The sequence below is a fragment of the Grampus griseus genome (genome assembly GCF_964374135.1).
Source record: "Grampus griseus genome assembly, chromosome: 13".
Taxonomy (NCBI): Eukaryota; Metazoa; Chordata; class Mammalia; order Artiodactyla; family Delphinidae; genus Grampus; species Grampus griseus.
Window position 1 is genome coordinate 39,401,773 of NC_139007.1, and position 20,041 is coordinate 39,421,813.

Sequence of the window (20,041 nt, forward strand, 5' to 3'; positions counted from 1 at the left end):
TAATTTTTTTTTTTTGGCTGCGTTGGGTCTTCATTGCTGCTTCGGGCTTTCTCTAGCTGTGGTGAGCAGGGGCTACTCTTCGGGCTTCGGGCCTCTCTCTAGCTGTGGTGAGCAGGGGCTACTCTTCGCTGCGGTGCACGGGCTTCTCATTGCAGTGGCTTCTCTTGTTGCAGAGCACAGGCTCTAGGCACGTGGGCTTCAGTAGTTGTGGTGCGCGGGCTCAGTAGTTGTGTCTCGCGGGCTCTAGAGCACAGGCTCAGTAGTTGTGGGGGCAGGCTTAGTTGCTCCGCATCATGTGGCATCTTCCCGGACCAGGGCTCAAACCCATGTCCCCCGCATTGGCAGGCAGATTCTTAACCACTGCGCCACCAGGGAAGTCCCGATATGGGCCCTCTTGAGAATTGTTTTATACTAACAAAAAATGGAGAACAGTCTAAATGTTCACCAATGGGAAATTAATTAAATTGGCATAGCACTATGATGAAAAATTAGGCAGACCCTGAACATTTTATGTGTTTATGTATATTGACATATGAAGATGAATACTATATAAAGTGAAAAATAATAAGGTTAGAAAACAGTATTGGTGATATCTTAGAGAAACTGAGGAAAAAACAGTTGATTTACATACAAGATACTTGGATTAAATCTACATTCTCCTCCTTATCAGCCTCAGAATGTTCCAGATTATAGAAAAATAATGAAACATTATTAATTTAAGCCCCTGCATATTTCATCAAGTTCAAGCAAATCGCCTTCCACACTAAGCCAATTAATTTTAAATTGCTGCCTGATTGCTCCCTATGGGATATCTCCTAAAAAGCCTCCAAAATTGAATTTTGTGCTGCTAATCAGGCACCTAGTCTGTGTAAAGCCAAAGGACTGACCTGAATGGAAAGCAAAGATGCAGACCAAAATGCTTTAGATCTTACTGCAGTTGTAACAATGGAACATCTTTGGTGAGAAATAAGCTGTTTTTCTTTCATTCTGTTTTCAAATTCCCACCTTTAGTATGTTTCTTAAAAGCACTGTATTTTCTACATACACCTTTTTTTAGGTGAGCATTTAAAATTATCTTTTGGTTAAAAAAATGTTATCCTTTTTTCTTAATTTTTGAATTTTTTTTTAATACAGCAGGTTCTTATTAGTTATCTATTTTATACATATTAGTGCATATATATCAATCCCAATCTCCCAATTCATCCCACCACAACCCCTGCCTCCCTGCTTTCCCCTCCTTGGTGTCGATACATTTGTTCTCTACATCTGTGTCTCTATTTCTGCCTTGCAAACTGTTCATCTGTACCATTTTTCTAGATTCTATGGCTTAATATACGATATTTCTTTTTCGCTTTCTGACGTCACTCTGTATGACAGTCTCTAGGTCCATCCATGTCTCTACAAATGACCAAATTTCGTTCCTTTTTATGGCTGAATAATATTCCATTGTATATATGCACCACATCTTTATCCATTCATCTGTCGATGGGCATTTAGGTTGCTTCCATGACCTGGCTATTGTAAATAGTGCTGCAGTGAACACTGGGGTGTGCATGTGTCTTTTTGAATTATGGTTTTTTCTGGGTATATGCCCAGTAGTGGATTGCTGGGTCATATGGTAATTCTATTTTTAGTTTTTTAAGGAACCTCCATACTGTTCTCCATAGTGGCTGTATCAATTTACATTTCCCACCAACAGTGCAAGAGGGTTCCCTTTTCTCCACACCCTCTCCAGCATTTGTTGTTTGTAGATCTTCTGATGATTCCCATTCTAACCAGTGTGAGGTGATACCTCATTGCAGTTTTGATTTGCATTTCTCTAATAATTAGTGATGTTGAGCAGCTTTTCATGTGCCTCTTGGCCATTTGTATGTCCTCTTTGGAAAAATGTCTATTTAGGTGTTCTGCCCATTTTTTGACTGGGTTGTTTGTTTTTTTAATATTGAGCTGCATGAGCTGTTTATATATTTTGGAGATTAATTCTTTGTCCGTTGATTCATTTGCAAATATTTTCTCCCATTCTGAGGGTTGTCTTTTCGTCTTGTTTATGGTTTCCTTTGCTGTGCAGAAGCTTTGAAGTTTCATTAGGTCCCACTTGTTTATTTTTGTTTTTATTTCCATTACTCTAGGAAGTGGATCAAAAAAGATCTTGCTGTGATTTATGTCAAAGAGTGTTCTTCCTTGTTTTCCTCTAAGAGTTTTGTAGTGTCCGGTCTTACATTTCAGTCTGTAATCCATTTGGAGTTTATTTTTGTGTATGGTGTTAGGGAGTGTTCTAATTTCATTCTTTTACATGTAGCTGTCCAGTTTTCCCAGCACCACTTATTGAAGAGACTGTCTTTTCTCCATTGTATATCCTTGCCTCTTTTGTCATAGATTAGTTGACCATAGGTGTGTGGGTTTATCTCTGGGCTTTCTATCCTGTTCCATTGATCTATATTTCTGTTTTTGTGCCAGTACCATATTGTCTTGATTACTGTAGCTTTGTAGTATAGTCTGAAGTCAGGGAGTCTGATCCCTCCAGCTCCGTTTTTTTTTTCCTCAAGATTGCTTTGGCTATTTGGGGTCTTTTGTGTTTCCATACAAATTTTAAGCTTTTTTGTTCTAGTTCTGTAAAAAATGCCATTGGTAATCTGACAGGGATTGCATTGAATATGTAGATTGCTTTGTGTAGTATAGTCATTTTCACAATATTGATTCTTCCAATCCTAGAGCATGGTATATCTCTCCATCTGTTTGTGTCATCTTTGATTTCTTTCATTACTGTCTTATAGTTTTCTGAGTACAGGTCTTTTACCTCCTTAGGTAGGTTTATTCCTCGGTATTTTATTCTTCTTGTTGCAATGGTGAATGGGATTGTTTCCTCAATTTCTCCTTCTGATCTTTCATTGTTAGTGTATAGGAATGCAAGAGATTTCTGTGCATTAATTTTGTATCCTGCAAATTTACCAAATTCACTGAATAGCTCTAGTAGTTTTCTGGTGGCATCTTTAGGATTCTCTATGTATAGTATAATGTCATCTGCAAACAGTGACAGTTTTACTTCTTCTTTTCCAATTTGTATTCCTTTTCTTTCTTTTTCTTCTCTGATAGCCGTAGCTGGACTTCCAAAACTATGCTGAATAATAGTGGTGAGAGTGGACATCCTTGTCTTGTTCCTGATCTTAGAGGAAATGCTTTCAGTTTTTCACCATTGAGAATGATGTTTGCTGTGGGTTTGTCATATATGGCCTTTATTATGTTGAGGTAGGTTCCCTCTATGCCCACTTTCTGGAGAGTTTTTATCATAAATGTGTGCTGAATTTTGACAAAAGCTTTTTCTGCATCAATTGAGATGATCATATGGTTTTTATTCTTCAATTTGTTAATATGGTGTATTACATTGATTGATTTGCATATATTGAAGAATCCTTGCATCCCTGAGATAAATCCCACTTTATCATGGTGTATGATCCTTTTAATGTGTTGTTGGATTCTGTTTGCTAGTATTTTGCTGAGGAGTTTTGCATCTGTATTTATCAGTGATATTATTCTGTAATTTTCTTTTTTTGTAGTATCTTTGTCTGGTTTTGGTATCAGGGTGATGGTGGCCTTGTAGAATGAGTTTGGGAGTATTCCTTCCTCTGCAGTTTTTTGGAAAAGTTTGAGAAGGATGGGTGTTAGCTCTTCTCTAAATGTTTGATAGAATTCACCTGTGATGCCATCTGGTCCTGGACTTTTGTTTTTTGGAAGATTTTTAATCACAGGTTCAATTTAATTACTTGTGATTGGTCTGTTCGTATTTTCTATTTCTTCCTGGTTCAGTCTTGGAAGGGTATACTTTTCTAAGAATTTGTCCATTTCTTCCAGGTTGTCCATTTTATTGGCATAGAGTTGCTTGTAGTAGTCTCTTATGATGCTTTGTATTTCTGTAGTGTCCATTGTAACTTCTCCTTTTTCATTTCTAATTTTACTGATTTGAGTCCTCTCCCTCTTTTTCTTGATGAGTCTGGCTAAAGGTGTATCAATTTTGTTTATCTTCTCAACCAGCTTTTAGTTTTATTGATCTTTGCTATTGTTTTCTTTGTTTCTATTTCATTTATTTCTGCTCTGATCTTTATGATTTCTTTCCCTCTACTAACTTTGGCTTTTGTTTGTTGTTCTTTCTCAGGTTCCTTTAGGTGTAAGGTTAGATTGTTTATTTGAGATTTTTCTTGTTTCTTGAGGTAGGATTGCATCGCTATAAACTTCTGTCTTAGAACTGCTTTTGCTGCATCCCATAGGTTTTGGATCATCATGTTTTCATTGTCATTTGTCTCTAGGTATTTTTTGATTTCCTCTTTGATTTCTTCAATGATCTCTTGGTTATTTAGTAATGTATTGTTTAGCCTCCATGTGTTTGTGTTTTTTACATTTTTTTCCCTGAAACTGATTTCTAATCTTATAGTGTTGTGGTTGGAAAAGATGCTTGATACGATTTCAATTTTCTCAAATTTACTGAGGCTTGATTTGTGACCCAAGATGTGATCTATCCTAGAGAATGTTCCGTGTGCACTTGAGAAGAAAGCATAATGTGCTGTTTTCGGATGGAATGTCCTATAAATATCAATTAAATCTATCTGGTGTATTTTGTCATTTAAAGCTTGTGTTTCCTTATTAATTTTCTGTCTGGATGATCTGTCCATTGCTGTAAGTGAGGTATTAAAGTCCCCCACTATTATTGTTTTACTGTTGATTTCCTCTTTTAAAGCTGTTAGCATTTGCCTTATATATTGAGGTGTTCCTATGTTGGGTGCATATACATTTATAATTGTTGTATCTTCTTGGATTGATCCCTTGATCATTATGTAGTGTCCTTCTTTGTCTCTTGTAACATTCTTTATTTTAAAGTGTATTTTATCTGATACGAGTATTTCTACTCCAGCTTTCTTTTGATTTCCATTTGCATGGAATATCTTTTTCCATCCCCTCACTTTCAATATGTATGTCCCTAGGTCTGAAGTGGGTCTCTTGGAGACAGCATATATACAGGTCTTGTTTTTGTATCCATTCAGCAAGCCTGTGTCTTTTGGTTGGAGCATTTAATCCATTCACATTTAAGGTAATTATCAATATGTATGTTCCTGTTACTGTTTTCTTAATTGTTTTGGGTTTGTTTTTGTAGGTCCTTTTCTTCTCTTGTGTTTCCTACTTAGGGAAGTTCCTTTAGCATTTGTTGTAGAGCTGGTTTGGTGGTGCTGAATTCTCTTAACTTTTGCTTGTCTGTAAAGCTTTTGATTTCTCCATCAAATCTGAATGAGATCTTTGCCAGTGTAGAGTAATCTTGTTGTAGGTTCTTCCCTTTCATCATTTTAAATATATCATGCCACTCCCTTCTGGTTCGTAGAGTTTCTGCTGAGAAATCAGCTGTTAACCTTATGGGAGTTCCCTTGTATGTTGTCGTTTTTCCCTTGTTGCTTTTAATAATTTTTCTTTGTCTTTAATTTTTGTCAATTTGATTACTATGTGTCTTGGCATGTTTCTCCTTGAGTTTATTCTACCTGGGACTCTCTGTACTTCCTGGACTTGGGTGGCTATTTTCTTTCCCATGTTACTGAAGTTTTCGACTCTAATCTCTTCACATATTTTCTCAGGTCCTTTCTCTCTCTCTTCTCCTTCTGGGACCCCCTATAATGTGAATGTTGTTGCATTTAATGTTGTCCCAGAGGTCTCTTGGTCTTCATTTCTTTTCATTCTTTTTTCTTTATTCTGTTTCACGGCAGTGAATTCCAGCATTCTGTCTTCCAGGTCACTTACCCGTTCTTCTGCCTCAGTTATTCTTCTACTGATTCCTTCTAGTGTATTTTTTATTTCAGTTACTGTATTGTTCATCTCTGTTTGTTTGTTCTTTAATTCTTCTAGGTCAGGTCTTTGTTAAACATTTCTTTCACCTTCTCGATCTTTGCCTCCATTCTTTTTCTGAGGTCCTGGATCATCTTAACTATCATTATTCTGAATTCTTTTTCTGGAAGGTTGCCTATCTCCACTTCATTTAGTTGTTTTTCTGGGGTTTTATCTTGTTCCTTCATCTGGTACATAGTCCTCTGCCTTTTCATCTTGTCTATCTTTCTGTGAATGTGGTTTTCGTTCCACAGGCTGCAGGATTGTAGTTCTTCTTGCTTCTGCTCTATCCTACTTGCTTGTATTACTTTTTAACCTGGAATATTCCTGGTGACACACTTTAGATTTGTTTATTTTAAAACTCAGGGAATTTTTTAAAAAAGTATGAATATCTTAATTCATCATTTGGCCATATAAAACATCCTTTAAATATATACGTAACATCTAATATTAAATATATCTAATTCTGTATGAATTTCACAAAGGCAGATAAACAAAAGTTTGGACATTTTGATTTAATGTTGCAACTAAGTTGTATTTAAGCTTTTAAACTCACCTCCTCCTTGTATCCAACCATTCCGTACCACTCGATGAAAAATGGAACCTGTGTAATGTAGCCTGATGCCACTTTGGGAAAACCCTGCTTTTCCTGTGCACAGGATCTGAAAATTTTTACATGTTTTGGGACATGCATCACAATACAGCTAAAAATAAAGAGAAAAGGTTTCATAGATTAAAAACTTAACATTTTGACAGAGATTGTCACTCCCCCCAACTTATTAAAAAACAACAACCAAAAACCTCTTACCTCAAAAATCAATCTTCCGATTGGATAAAAATCAATAGAAATGTCCAAGAACACAAAATCATGCTATTAAAATTAGAGAGAAGAAGGTAATGCAGGTCAGTGTTTTAGCAGAAAGTTTTAGAAATGACCAAAAATATAATAGAATAATGTTTTCAGTGATAAGATGATTGACAGCATTAACAGTAGATAATGTAACAGCAAAATTAAAAGAATGACTTAAGGATGTTTGTTTCATTATACCAAAATTTTACTACCTAAATAACATGCTTTTTAAAACCCTTAAGTGGTAAAGCTCTGAAGCACATTAACCTATCACACAAGACTGACAGCACATGGCCTATATATCCACTGCATCACAAACTGGGTGTGGAAAGGAACACTGGTCATTCCCTCTGGAAAAAGCAGCAGACTGGGAATTCTTTTCTTTCCTGAGTAATTCTGGGAAAAGATCCAACATGAGCCCATGGATTTGGTTACTGTGTGTTCTGGATTTTCAGAGACTGCACAGATTAGCTGAGCAGAGCCAGGCCATAGTCTTTCTGAGCAGGAAAATAAGGCCACTATATGAATAGGAGGTACCATACCAGGGGTAGGAAAGAGAGGATGATGTGCTTTTGAGTTATTTCATTCATGACCTCATACTCCCAGATACCCCCAGCTCTTGTTTTCAATTGACATACTTTCTGGTAGAGACAACTAACATTTGTGAGCCCTTGTCTAGCCCTACAAAGAGGCATCAAAGTGAAAACACTGTTGTCCATCACAGTAGCATTCATTTAGGGAGCAGAACACATCTAATGGAATACATTTCAACTCTTAGGCACCATTCTCATATATAAAAATGCTGCCTGATTTAACAAGTACATAATTTGCCCTGCCCTATTTCTTAAGAGTCTAGGAGGCATAAATGAAATCACTTTTAGTTGTATCACTATCATTATTTTATGTCGCTCTAAGCTTTTTTTTAAATTAAAAGACTGAAATAGTATTGTAATATCTGGCATCCAGGAATGAAGTATTACATCCATACTTATTATAATTAATTGTGCCTCTAAGCTTCTGTACTACAAGTTCTTAATTATAAAAGAATATTATAACTTTAGAATAAGAGGCATAGTATAGTAAACTTCATAGGCTTAGGAGGAAAAAGGACATATTGCAGGTCATAATTGATTTCTGAAGTGAGTGAGTGCATTCAGACATCATTAAACTTCCCTGGGCATCAATATATTATCTTTATGTGGTTGTTAAGAGTAGATAATTCTAAAAATTCTAATGAAAAGAGAGTGACTGTGACACAAGATAATGTCACCTAGCAGCCAAACCTAATTGTCTGCTATATCGTTCCAAACCAGAAGTAAACAAGTCCCTGGGTTTTACTCAGCACAAAAAATCTAGCCTCTGTGCAAAAAATCCAAGGATTTTCTCCGGAATCTGGGTCCTCTCTCCTTACTGCCACTAATTAATTCAGGCTGTCATTATTTCTAGCTCACACTATTATAGCAGATTTCCAAATGGCCGCCCTGCCACCAAGCTTTCCCCACTGTACCCTGTTTGGTCACAGCCCTAAAATTTTTTCTGAAACACCAAAGAAGATGTTGTCATACTCTTGATGAAAAGTTCTGTTGGCTTACTTCCTTCTGGATGAAATCTAACTAACTGGTTAAGAGTGGACAGTAAGTTCAACCTTTCTCTAGTGGATCTGGTTTTGGGGTTTGTTTGTTGTTTGTTTTTTTTAAACATCTAAGCACCTTTGCTATTTGAGAAACTCCTCACAAGGTTGCACCAGCCTCCGGAGAACCTCCTCTCTTTCCCCGCTACGTGTGAGCCAGGGTGTGGGGATATAACCTGGGCTCAACTAGTCAGGTGCTCCTGCCCGGGGCCTTAGATGTCTAGGAAGTGACAAAGACCCAAGGAGAGCTGAGAAGTTATGCTTGGTGAAGGCAGCATTAGGGCCATTGGGCACCCATGGCAGCATCCTGGCTGCACATTCCTGGGGCATGACTCTGGCCATGTTTTCCTGCTGCCAGGTCTCCCTTGGTTCCTGCCTGCTTTCCAAAGCTGGTTCTCCAGCTTTCCTGTCAATTGTGAGGTTACCAACATCCTTTTTTTTTTTTTTTTTTTTGGCAGTATGTGGGCCTCTCACTGTTGTGGCCTCTCCCGTTGTGGAGCACAGGCTCTGGACATGCAGGCTCAGCGGCCATGGCTCATGGGCCCAGCCGCTCCGCGGCATGTGGGATCTTCCCAGACTGGGGCACGAACCTGTGTTCCCTGCATCGGCAGGCGGACTCTCAACCACTGAGCCACTAGGGAAGCCCCCCCAACATCCTTTTAATACATACTTTTTCTCCTCAAGTTAGTTAGAACAGCTTGGTACTGTTGGCACCAAGAATCCTGACTGATTCTCATTTTCCCAGTGTCGTTTCCCACTAATTCTGGCCTCCCTGCTGTCCCCTGCCATTCCCAGAGTACACCATGTACTTCTAGACTCCTGACCCTTTGGGAATGAACTGCTATGAATGTTAACTTCCTCCCCACACCCTAGAGTTTCAAGCATTTTCCAAGTGCATTGTTTATTCAACAAAATATTCACTGAGCACCTCCAGTGTTTCAGATTCTGTTCAAGTCAGTGGTTGAACAAGGGTGAACGAGACAAGGTCTTTGCCTTTGCACAACTCAGATCCTAGCACTGGGTCTTTATGTAGGCACAGGCCACCATGGGCGTGAAATAATTTTCAGCATGTGGTAGCTGTTGGCTACAAGGTTTCTGAGCAAAATTACATACTTTTACCTCTATTGCCATTCCACCCTGATGGCTGTCTCTTGCTCTCTGGACCTCACGCTTCCTAGCTGTCCTCTGCCATTGGAAACCTCCCCAGTGCCATAGCTTGTCTAGTCCTGCTCTTGACAACTATGTGTCATGCTTTAAAACATCACCTTCTCAAACTTGCCATTCTCTAGTGCAGTAGCTGTCACTTAGGTGTTAGAAAGTATTAATTAAAATATTTCATGCTAAAGGTGAATGAAGGATAGGCTTGACCTTGTCTGAGGGGGAAGGTCTTAATATTTTTAAATAGATGATAATTAATGCATATACGCTTCTAGCTGGGAGTAGAAATGTTTGAACAGGGATGATCTTCTCCCGGTGCCATCTGCCTGCTGTGAGATAGGCTTGCTTTACACACCACCAAGCCAAACCCTGCCATGAATCCTTTGCAACTGGATCATAAGGTCATTGAGAACTTAACCTAGTCTCTTACTCTTTTATATTCCCTTTGCTAGGTTATCAGTAATTAATGGTCAATCAATGTAAATGCTCAAAGATTCCACTATTTTCCTTTAAAAAATTAGTGCAACTTGCCTTCGTGTCTCTTAAGAATTTGGCAGAATAATCCATAGTAAGTGCTTCGTAAAGTGCAGGAGGCTTAAAATCAACTATATCCCACACTTTGTGGGCCCATTTCTGAAGATCAAGTGCATCACCCAGGAGCTGATCGTTAATAAAACACATCACATAGGAAGAATATTCCCAGATTTCTTTCTTAAGTTCCTGTAAAGGAAAAGGACCAAAAAAATGTAGTGGGGGTTGGGGGTAGGGATGGGAGGGGAACTTAGCTAAACCCACAAGCCAGAGCTTGAATCAACCCTAGGACTGAATCTTTAAAATATATTTTTTGCCGCCTTTCAGAATTTTGCTCTCAAAGGGAATTTAAGAACATTTTCAAGACTCTGATGGTGTTGAAATCAAAGAATGACCTAACAGTGATCTTTAAAATGGTACGATCTTAGAAAATAGATGGTAATCTGGTAATAAAAGTCTGTGTGCATAGCATACTTGTTATATTAATTTGAAAACAAAATGCAATCTTTTAGCTTCATTTCTGAAGCACATTTTACTGTAGGCATAGTTGGTTAGGGGTCCTAAATAAGACATGGTTTTCAATGGGAAGGATGGAAAGAACGCTTTTTTGATGGAGGGAAATCAGACCAGGTGAGGAAATGCCTCCTGAGGGCCAGCAGCAGTTTGCGGGGCACACCAGGGGCCGTGAGGAAGAGAACTCACCTTCCATAACAATTTTTTTTTTTTAACTCAAGTAATTTATTTATTTATTTTTTGGTTACGCAGCATGTGGGATCTTAGTTCCCAGACCAGGCATCAAACCTGTGCCCCCTGCAGTGGAGGTGCAGAGTCTTAACCACTGGACCACCAGGGAAGTCCCTCCTTAACACTTTTAAGCCCTAAGCCCCTAAGAATGAAGTGCATTGGTGTTTTTATCCATACAGCACTGCCAGCCAACCTCCTAACCCTCAGTGTGTGGCCACTGAATAATGTGGCCTCTGAGTAGATCTGGTTTGTTATTACCCGGTGCCAGTCCTGGCAAAGCCATGCATCATCTGGGACAGCTGTTCTCCAATTTTAGTGGGCAGTCAGAATTAGTTTCCTGAGCCCCACCCCAAGTTTCTGATTCTGGGGTGGGGCCCGAGAATCTGCATTTCTAACAACATCCCATGGGACGCTGCTGCTGCGGCTGGTCTGGAGACCGCACTTGGAGAAACGCCGGTTTGGGGAACGGTTTGCCTTCAGCTGCCAGCGTGCTCCATTCCCCGCTCTTCTCTCAGGAGGAGCTCGCTTCAGATTCCTCACTTCCTAAACTTGTTCATGCTGAACTGTCAATTGCTGAGCCTATGGGTCAGTACTCCCTGGAATGTTGAAACTCATCAGGGTTCTCACATTTTACAGGACACAAAACTTTAAAAAGGGGAGGGAAAGTTTAATTGTGGATATTTTAGCTAGCCTGGTAGGAGAAATGCAGTAGCAGGTACACTTTATTCGGAGGCTGAAAATTACGTGCCTTGTCTGGGTGTCTTCTATACATGAGGAGCCCTCACCGCCTGCCTTAAGATAGCAGGCTGGACCCGATGTTTTCTAGGGCTTTCCAGCACTAAGATGTATGATGTTGCCTTTTTTTGGAGGGGGAAAAAGGGCCTTCCCAAAGGCTCTGAAGCCATCCCTCATGGTTGGCATTACATTATACTGAGGCACTGAGGCCAGTGCAAACTAACCTCAAATGTGCTAAGAAGCACTATGTATAACATAAGACAATGCTTATGTGAAAGGAGAACAAAAACCTGGCCTGAAGAGGAAGAAGAGGTTAAGGTGGCAAGTATCCAGGAGATGAAGGAGGGGGAAGGAAGAGAAGAAAGACAGGAGTTAAGGATATGTGGGAAGAAGCAGCATTGATGACCTAGGAAGCCTCATTCAGGCCCCATGAGAAAAGCAGAAGGAAGAGAACACAAAACAGCTCAAGGTTAGCAACTCAGGCTGACAAGGGTCAGAAACTGCAGAATGGAATCCACACCAGTGTTTCAGAGTATGGTGGGAATACGGAAGAGGAGTGGGTGCAAACCACGAAGCATGAAATCATGGCTCTCCTGTAGGTGGAGAGCACGATACGATAGGCAGTTTAGGAAGTTTGATGATAAAAATGAAGAAAAACATATTGTTTTACGTTAGGGTGCCCAACTGTCTGAATTTGCCTAGGACCGTCCCAGCTTTAGCATTGAAATTCGTGCATTCCAGCAAACCCCTCAGATCCAGGCAAACCAGGACCACTGGTCACCCTAGTTGTTGTAATGATTAGAGTTAATATTTACAGAAGTCATTAGAATAGTGCCTGGCATATAATAAGCACCATAGGTAAGTGTTTGTTATGGTTCTGTTTGAATTATGTAATGAAAATGTACTGTGGCTGTGAAAATGGTATGAGACTTAACATACGGTATTCCTGACTCAGTCTTGCACCGTTCATGTGACTGAGCAGAGAGTGAAGTAAAGCAGCACCATCTGCATGGTAAATCACAGGACATCCTTGTGCAATCTAGCACAGGACAATCAAAACTGCTCTGGTCAGGGGAAATGGGATCTCCTCAGCCACTGAGAGATGCGGTTGGGCAGGGAAGCCAGGACTGGGACTCTCCACAGGACTAGGCCAAGGGTGACAAGCAGGAGGCGTACCCATTCTAGTCTGCCCCCCAACATGAGCTGTATCTGAGCCAGGATGCCACATGTTCCAGGCAGCACTACCAGTTAATCAGGGATGGCACCAAGAGGAAACCAATCTGCCATCCCTGGATAAGCTCTGCCAGCCTTAGGGTCTGGAGTTCTCCAAGGGTACTGTTAGGGGGGAGAATGCAGAGAAGGAAGCGTCCGTTAGGACACGGCTACCCTGTGGGAAGTTGGCGCCTACCATCAGAGCTCCCCTAGGCAACCCTACATGCTCCCCTGCTATATCTGTGCTGGACACCACTGAAACCTTCCAGAGTTAGGGCCAAAAAGAGTGCCAGGCCACAGTAACCTGAGTGCCCGGGTGTCACAGGAAGTATGAGTAAGTGATATGCCGGGAAAGAGGGGTAGCCATCGGCAGGAGTAAATAGCAGCACTGAGAGTTTAAAACTTACCTTTATCACATGCTTTCCAAAAGAAAATTCTGTAAATGTTTGACTCTTTCTTAAAATCAGCTGGGTAAAATGACTGAAATAATTTAGGAAAAGTACGTAATTTAGAGAAATAAAATCTAGTTGTATCAAAATTACCGCTTCAGTTTTTCCAAACCAATGCATATGTAAATAAATCAGGCAAAACTTGGCTCATTTCCCACACCCCAAATATCCTTTACCCTTTTTTTCTCCTGTAGATATTGATCCCATGCAAATTCTTGAACAGGAACTATTATAGGGTCTTCAAATTTGGATGGATAATTACTCTTCAGACTCTAGGTTTCAAAATAGAATAATTATTTTAGAGTAAGTTCTCTTTTAAAGTAGAAATCATTCCCCCCAGTTTTTATGGGGTCTTCAGGAAGTTTTATGCAACATACACCCAAGCCACAGTCTGGCTTAGATACCCCTCGCCAGCTCCCAGAGGCCCCTGTGCTTACCTCCAGTAAGTCCCTCCCCAGTCCATACTAATTGGTCTCTCATCTGAAGAGAATAAGCTCCTTGAGGGCAAAGACTATGTCTTAGTTTCCCACTGGCCTCAGTATTTGGTACATAGTGGACCATCCACACATAGCAACTGCATAAACAAATGTACAAGTGAGTTTATGCCAATAGTTTTGTGACCTGCCATGTTCTTTTAGGACCAGTTTTTCCCTAAATTAAACTCTTACTAAACCTCAGTGGATCTATGGATACTTTTTTTTTTTTTTTTTTTTTTTTGCGGTACACGGGCCTCTCATTGTTGTGGCCTCTCCCGTTGCGGAGCACAGGCTCCAGACGCGCAGGCTCAGCGGCCATGGCTCACGGGCCCAGCTGCTCCGCGGCATGTGGGATCCTCCTGGACCGGGGCACGAACCCGTGTCCCCTGCATCAGCAGGCGGACTCTCAACCACTGCGCCACCAGGGAAGCCCCTCTATGGATACTTTTAACTAAAATAAATGTTATTGCTTTAATTCACTGACATATGGAGAATGACCAAAAGGATATTGTTGTGGTTATACCCCTTGGGAAAAAGAGAAGTAAATATTAAATGTGTTTTGGTCTAGACATTAAGCATGTATTGACTTAATGTATTTTGTTTTGTCTATATGAATCAGAGAAAATTCTTACTGGTTAACAACATCTGTCAAAAAAAAAAGTTTTGGTTCCTGTTATGTTACACTTTGCCTCCTCCTAAAGCAAGGGAAGACAGTTGAGGCAGTAACAGTTAGGCATCACCTTTCTGAGCAAGTCTGAGAAGTAAATAGACCAACAAGGGAAAAGTGTCATCTGGCCACTTCTGTTGTGGTCTAAGGGGACACTGACTTGGCGTGCTTCACCCAGGGTGGACAGTCCAAGGGGGAGAAAGCCAGGATGTGAGTGTACCCTGCTTTGGGACCAGGGGTAGCAGAAGAGGGCAACAGCAATCTGGCCATTTCCTTCTTAGTCTGCTGTACCCAACCAACAGCTGATGTGTCCTTTTTCTCAATTCCAGCGTCTGTGCTCTGTCTGAGGCAGTCGTACAGGATGACTGCTGTTTCTGAGGGACCATCTGGAATAACTAATAAGCCCAATAGTTTTCAAATTAAGCATACTTAATCATGCTTTCTTCATAATTTGTTCCAGAAGGGACTACATTATGTAATACTCTTTATAAATCTAAATCTTTCAGTTAATTAGGCATCAGGGATTGCTCACAAGTGATCATGTTGGAAATACATTCAAGGATCCTTTATTAACAGAACTAACTGAATTTACATTCATATATTTTCATATTCAAATAGAGCTATGGTAGGCAAAACTTAAGAAAGTGAAAATTAACATTATTAATATAATAAAGACATTGTTTGCTTGACTTAGTGTCCTCTGCAACAGGGGTTGGCAAACTGTGGCCAGCAGGCCAAAGCTGGACCACTGCCTGTTTTGGTAAGACTTGAGAACTAAGAATAATTTTTAGATTTTTAAACAGTTGAAAAAGAATCACAAGAAGAATCGTTTCATGTCCTGTGAAAGTATATGCAAGTCCAATCTCAGTGCCCATAAGAAAAGTTTATTGGAAAACCACCATTCATTTACATACTGTCTGTGGCTGCTTTTGCACAAGGACAGAGTTGAGTAGTCATGACTGAGAACCTATGGTTCCAAAGGCCTAATAATTTTATATGTGGACTTTACAGAAAAAAAATATGCCAACGTCTTCTCTACAGTGTGGAGAAAACATATGCCTTCAGAAAAGGAGCTAAGAAAAACAAGAGAAAAAAAATCCCTCACACTTATTAAATACAATTTGAGCCATATAACTTTGCTGATCCTATCAGCCCAGCTAACACAGTCCATAATTTCTACTTCTTTTAATGATCCATGTATCATTTTCACAGACTTCTTATCACTTGTTCTCTTCATCTTAATGTAAACTTTACCTATTTCACAAATTAGTCACTATTTCCTGACTTGATTTAAATTCAGACTGTAACTCTGTGGACTTGGAGCAGGTAAGAAGTTAGGAATTTCTTAAGATTAATTCTATTTGGGAACATTTTGTTTCAAGTATCCAGCTGGGTACTTTGGGAGGTACAGACATGAATAAGGCATTGTCCTGGAGCCTATTGGGGTTTTGAAGGAGAGAAGCTTGGCATAATCTTACAACAGCATTTCTGGAGCAAACCCCAAAGAAGTGCTGAATTTTACATTTCAACATTTTATACACTTCTACATTTCTCCTGCATTCGGGTTGTAGGAACGCTGCGGCATTACTGACCTTGCCTAATTCTTCCAGTTACTTAAAGTGTTTTTCATTTTACATTGTTCTGCATGTTTACAAAGAAATGTCTGTAGTTTCCAAAGCACTTGTGGGTCATTTGTTAAGAAATCCCATAAGCACCTAATTCAACTGGAATGCAGTGACTGCTATAGAAACTTTAAAGAAAAACAACAAAAACCCTCCCCGAATGAATAGTTTTCAAAAATCACTTGGGAAAGGAGTTTGTAAAAAAATCAGCTAGTTATATGGTAACATTTTTTTCACAAAGTTTTAAAATCTATAATTTCAGTTAAAAATTAACGTAGGAAGGCCCGCGTGCCGCAAAAAAAAAAAATTAACGTGGGATAAAATGTGTGTTATTCCCAAAAAGGTTCTGAACGATTCCTTCGCTCGGATCTCTCTTTAAAGGTAGCCCTTCTCGAAGTGTAACTCCCGCCTGGACCGGCCCTCGCCCTCTGCACGCAGATATCCATCCAGAGACAGCCCACCCCGGCCGGGACATCCCCTCCCTGAACCTCGACCCCCGCCACCAGGAGGCGCACGACTCGGAAGCGGGACGGGCCTTCCCGCCCTTGTGGTTTCTTCGCGGTTACCTCAGCGGCGCTCTTCGCAATTTGAAAGCTGGAGCTTTTGAAGAGCCCCACCACCTTCACCTGCAGCGGCTGCTCGGGCGGCGTCTGCGAGCTGCTCGCCATGGCTGCGCGCAAGGACTCTTCGGCTCACAAACATAGCGCGTCGCCAGGGCAACCGCGCGGCCCCGCCCCCGCCGCTCGCCGGAAGGAGGGGGCCGGGGGCGGGGCGGTCGGCGAAGGTCCGGCCTTTCCTCAACTTTGTGCCTGTTGCTGTTGAGGCGTTCGAGAGGCTGGAGAGGGCGCGCGGGCGGCCGCCACCAGCGACGAGCTTCGGAGAAAAGGAACAGGGACCCCACGCCTAGCGTGCGTCAGCGTGGTTCGCCGCCGCCGCCCCCCCCATCCACGGACCTCCTCTGGGACCCCAAGCCCAGGGTCCTCCAGCGCGGTAGTCGCCTCCAGTCAGCGCCTGATTTCACCGCAGATCGCCTTTCCGGGTTGCCGCGCAGCCAGGTTGGGGCCAGCCGGCCGGTTGCCCGGGTAACGCGGGAGTCAGTCCCCGGGCGCGGGCACTTCGGGGCCGCGGCCTTCCCGGGAGAGCGGGAGTAGGGCGAGCACCTGTGCGCGGTTCCCCGCGGGGAAGGCCGCCCGCCCGCCGCTGTCCCCAACGCGACCGTCGCTGCGGAGGCCGAGCCGTCCCGCGCCGCCGAGCGTCCCTGCCATGAAGCCCAACTTCTCCCTGCGACTGAAGGTCTTTAACCTCAACTGCTGGTGAGTGCGCCCGCCGACCCGGGTCTGGGGCCGCCGTCCCCCTCGCCAGAGGCAGGAGGCCTTTCGCACAGCCAGCCCACGGCGCTCCCCTGCCCTACACCCTCGGGGTGCGGGGCAACCCCTACCTCCGGGGCCCGCGCCTGGCCCCAGCCGTCACCTCCCCTGCGCTTTTCGTCCTCAGGGGCATTCCCTACCTGAGCAAGCACCGGGCCGACCGCGTTAAGCGCCTGGGAGACTTTCTGAACAGGGAGAGCTTCGACCTAGCTCTCCTGGAGGAGGTGGGGCCGCGCGGAGCTGGTGTGGAAGCCCGGCGGGAGTGGGGGCGGCTGGGGCGCGGGCGGGGGCTCCCGCCCTGGGGGAAGGACCGGCAGGTATCGTCACCCCTCCCCTCAGGTGTGGAGCGAGCAGGACTTCCAGTACCTGAGGCAGAAGCTGCTCCCCGCCTACCCAGCAGCACACTACTTCAGGAGGTGAGAAGCCCACTGGCCCCGAAGCCTGATCTCAGAGCTGGAGGCCCTGGGCCCTGCCAGCCAGCCCTTCCCCGTGCTTCCTGCGCCCGCCTCCCTCTGCCCCAGCGCCCTCTCTTCTGAGTGTGGGAGCAGGAGAAGGTGGAATGAGGAAGACCTAGCTTTTCAGCTCATCAGATTTATCATCAGGCCATCCTGTCCGCCCACGTAAATGCCGTCTCTTTGAGCTTTGATCTGGGGTGGTACCAGCAGCAGAGGGAGAAACAGTAGCTGATAAGAGCTGGGAGACGAGGGAGGGGGAGGGGGCTGGGTATTTCTCTCCTTGCTTTTGTGGCTCTTGACTAGGACTTGGCTTTTCAGTGGCATCATTGGCAGTGGTCTCTGTGTCTTCTCCAAACACCCAATCCAGGAATTCACCCAGCACGTCTTCACCCTCAATGGCTACCCCTACATGGTGAGCCTGACCTCTGACCTCTTCCACGTCCCTTCCCCACCCCGCCGCCCTGTGACACATGGTAAAGGAGGTGGCCTTCCTAGGGCTGCAGGGGATGGGCAGAAAGAGGGTAGCAGTGCCCTGAGTTCCCGCCCCCTCCTGCCTACAGATCCACCACGGTGACTGGTTCTGTGGGAAGGCCGTGGGGCTGCTGGTGCTCCGTCTGGGTGGATTGGTGCTCAACGCCTACGTGACCCATGTGAGTGAGGGCGGCAGTGCTTAAGGCTGGGACAGGCGTCCTGGTCCTGGGAGGGAGAAGATGGGACTCCTCCTTTAGCCAGGCTGCCTTGGGGTGAGGCGTGGCAGCAGGATCTCCCAAGACCAGTAGGCAAGGTTCACACATATTTTACCAAGCATCGTGCCAAGTGACAGATGCAAGCTTGATTTACTCCTGCCCTTGGGACCCTCAGTCTCATCTGCAATTATCTCCTCTATCTTGTTCAGCTCCATGCCGAGTACAATAGACAGAAGGACATCTACCTAGCACATCGTGTGGCCCAAGCTTGGGAACTGGCCCAGTTCATCCAGTGTGTGAGCCTGGGCTTGACAGGGGAAGTGGGATGGGGTCCAGGAACTGAGGGTGGCTAAGGCCCCACTTTTAGGGCAGAGCTGGTGAGGGAAGAGTTCCTGCCTTACCATCTTGGTTCCCCCAGCCACACGTCCAAGAAAGCTGATGTGGTTCTATTGTGTGGGGACCTCAACTTGCACCCAAAGGACCTGGGCTTCCGCCTGCTGAAGGAGTGGACGGGACTGCAGGATGCCTATCTGGAGACTCGGGACTTCAAGGTGAGGACCTGCCTGATTATTTCCCCACCTACACCCTCAGCCTCTCTCCCTCCTCCTTCCCCCTGCATCCTCATTCAAGCCCACTCTTCACCTAGGGCCCTGAAGAAGGCTGTACGATGGTACCGCAGAACTGCTACGTCAACCGGCAGGAGCTAGAGCAGTTCCCCTTGGGTATCCGTATTGACTACGTGCTTTATAAGGTCAGACGTCTCCCTGCAATGTGCCTTCAGTCTCTGTCTCTCTTCATGGCATATCAGCCTATGCTGATTCTTTGTCCAACTAGTCTAGTCTTTATCAGTGGCGGCTGGAGAATGGGATAGCCAGGAACTGGTTCTCTGGGAAAGGCGCTCTCAGAAATTTCTCTGGCTCTTTTTCTAGGCGGTGTCTGGGCTATACATCTTCTGTAAGACTCTCAGAACTACTACAGGCCACGAGCCTCACGGCAGCAGCCCCCTCTCCGATCATGAGGCGCTGATGGCTACTCTATGTGTGAGACACAGCCCCCCCCAGCACAACCCCAGCCCTACCCATGGTGAGTCAGCCCCATCCTTTTCCTTGGCCCTTCCCCGTGGGGCAGCCCCATCCCTCCCTCAGACCCTCACTCTCCCTCCCACTGTCCCGCTTTGTTCTAGGACCAGCAGAGAGGTCTCCGCTGATCAATGTGCTACGGGAGGCCTGGACAGAACTGGACCAGGGCATGGCTCAAGGTCGCTGGTGGGCCACCATCGCTGGCTACGTGATTGGTCTAGGGCTTCTTCTCCTGGCGTTGCTGTGTGCCCTGGCGGCTGGAGGAGAGATCAGGGAAGTTGCTGTACTGCTCTGGACCCCCAGTGTAGGACTGGTGCTGGGGGCGGGTGCATTCTATCTCTTCCACGTGCAGGAGGCCAAGGGCTTGTGTCGGGCCCGAGCTGAGCTCCAGCATGTGCTGGGAAGGGCAAGGGAGGCCCAGGACCTGGGCTCAGAGTCCCAGCCAGCCGGGCTCCTGGGGCAGCAGGAAGTAGACAGAGCAGAGAAACAATAAAGCTTGACACTTTGGTGGCACCGCCTTT

At 44.0% G+C, this 20,041-nt stretch overlaps 2 protein-coding genes across 3 annotated transcripts in view; one reads left to right on the forward strand and one right to left on the reverse strand.

Annotated features, from left to right (window-relative positions):
• The window catches only part of PPIL6 (peptidylprolyl isomerase like 6), a 34,247-nt gene extending 17,622 nt beyond the window's left edge, over positions 1–16,625 (reverse strand). The window contains exons 1-5 of one of the 2 annotated variants that reach the window (XM_082668578.1): positions 16,500–16,625; positions 13,345–13,440; positions 10,029–10,217; positions 6,668–6,730; positions 6,416–6,563 (exon numbers count right to left, since the gene is read on the reverse strand). In XM_082668578.1, the coding sequence (XP_082524704.1) occupies positions 6,416–6,563; positions 6,668–6,730; positions 10,029–10,217; positions 13,345–13,440; positions 16,500–16,601 (598 nt within the window). In that variant the 5' untranslated portion in view covers positions 16,602–16,625. The remainder of the gene's footprint in view (positions 1–6,415; positions 6,564–6,667; positions 6,731–10,028; positions 10,218–13,344; positions 13,441–16,499) is intronic. The other variant, XM_082668577.1, reaches the window with a different exon arrangement.
• Positions 16,626–16,692: 67 nt separating this feature from the next.
• SMPD2 (sphingomyelin phosphodiesterase 2) lies at positions 16,693–20,028 on the forward strand. The gene is made up of 10 exons (XM_082668576.1): positions 16,693–17,246; positions 17,428–17,524; positions 17,640–17,716; positions 18,074–18,167; positions 18,316–18,405; positions 18,651–18,733; positions 18,860–18,992; positions 19,088–19,192; positions 19,371–19,524; positions 19,625–20,028. Exons 1-10 carry the CDS (start codon positions 17,197–17,199, stop codon positions 20,011–20,013), a joined length of 1,272 nt encoding a protein of 423 aa, XP_082524702.1. The 5' UTR covers positions 16,693–17,196; the 3' UTR covers positions 20,014–20,028.
• Positions 20,029–20,041: the final 13 nt, after the last annotated feature.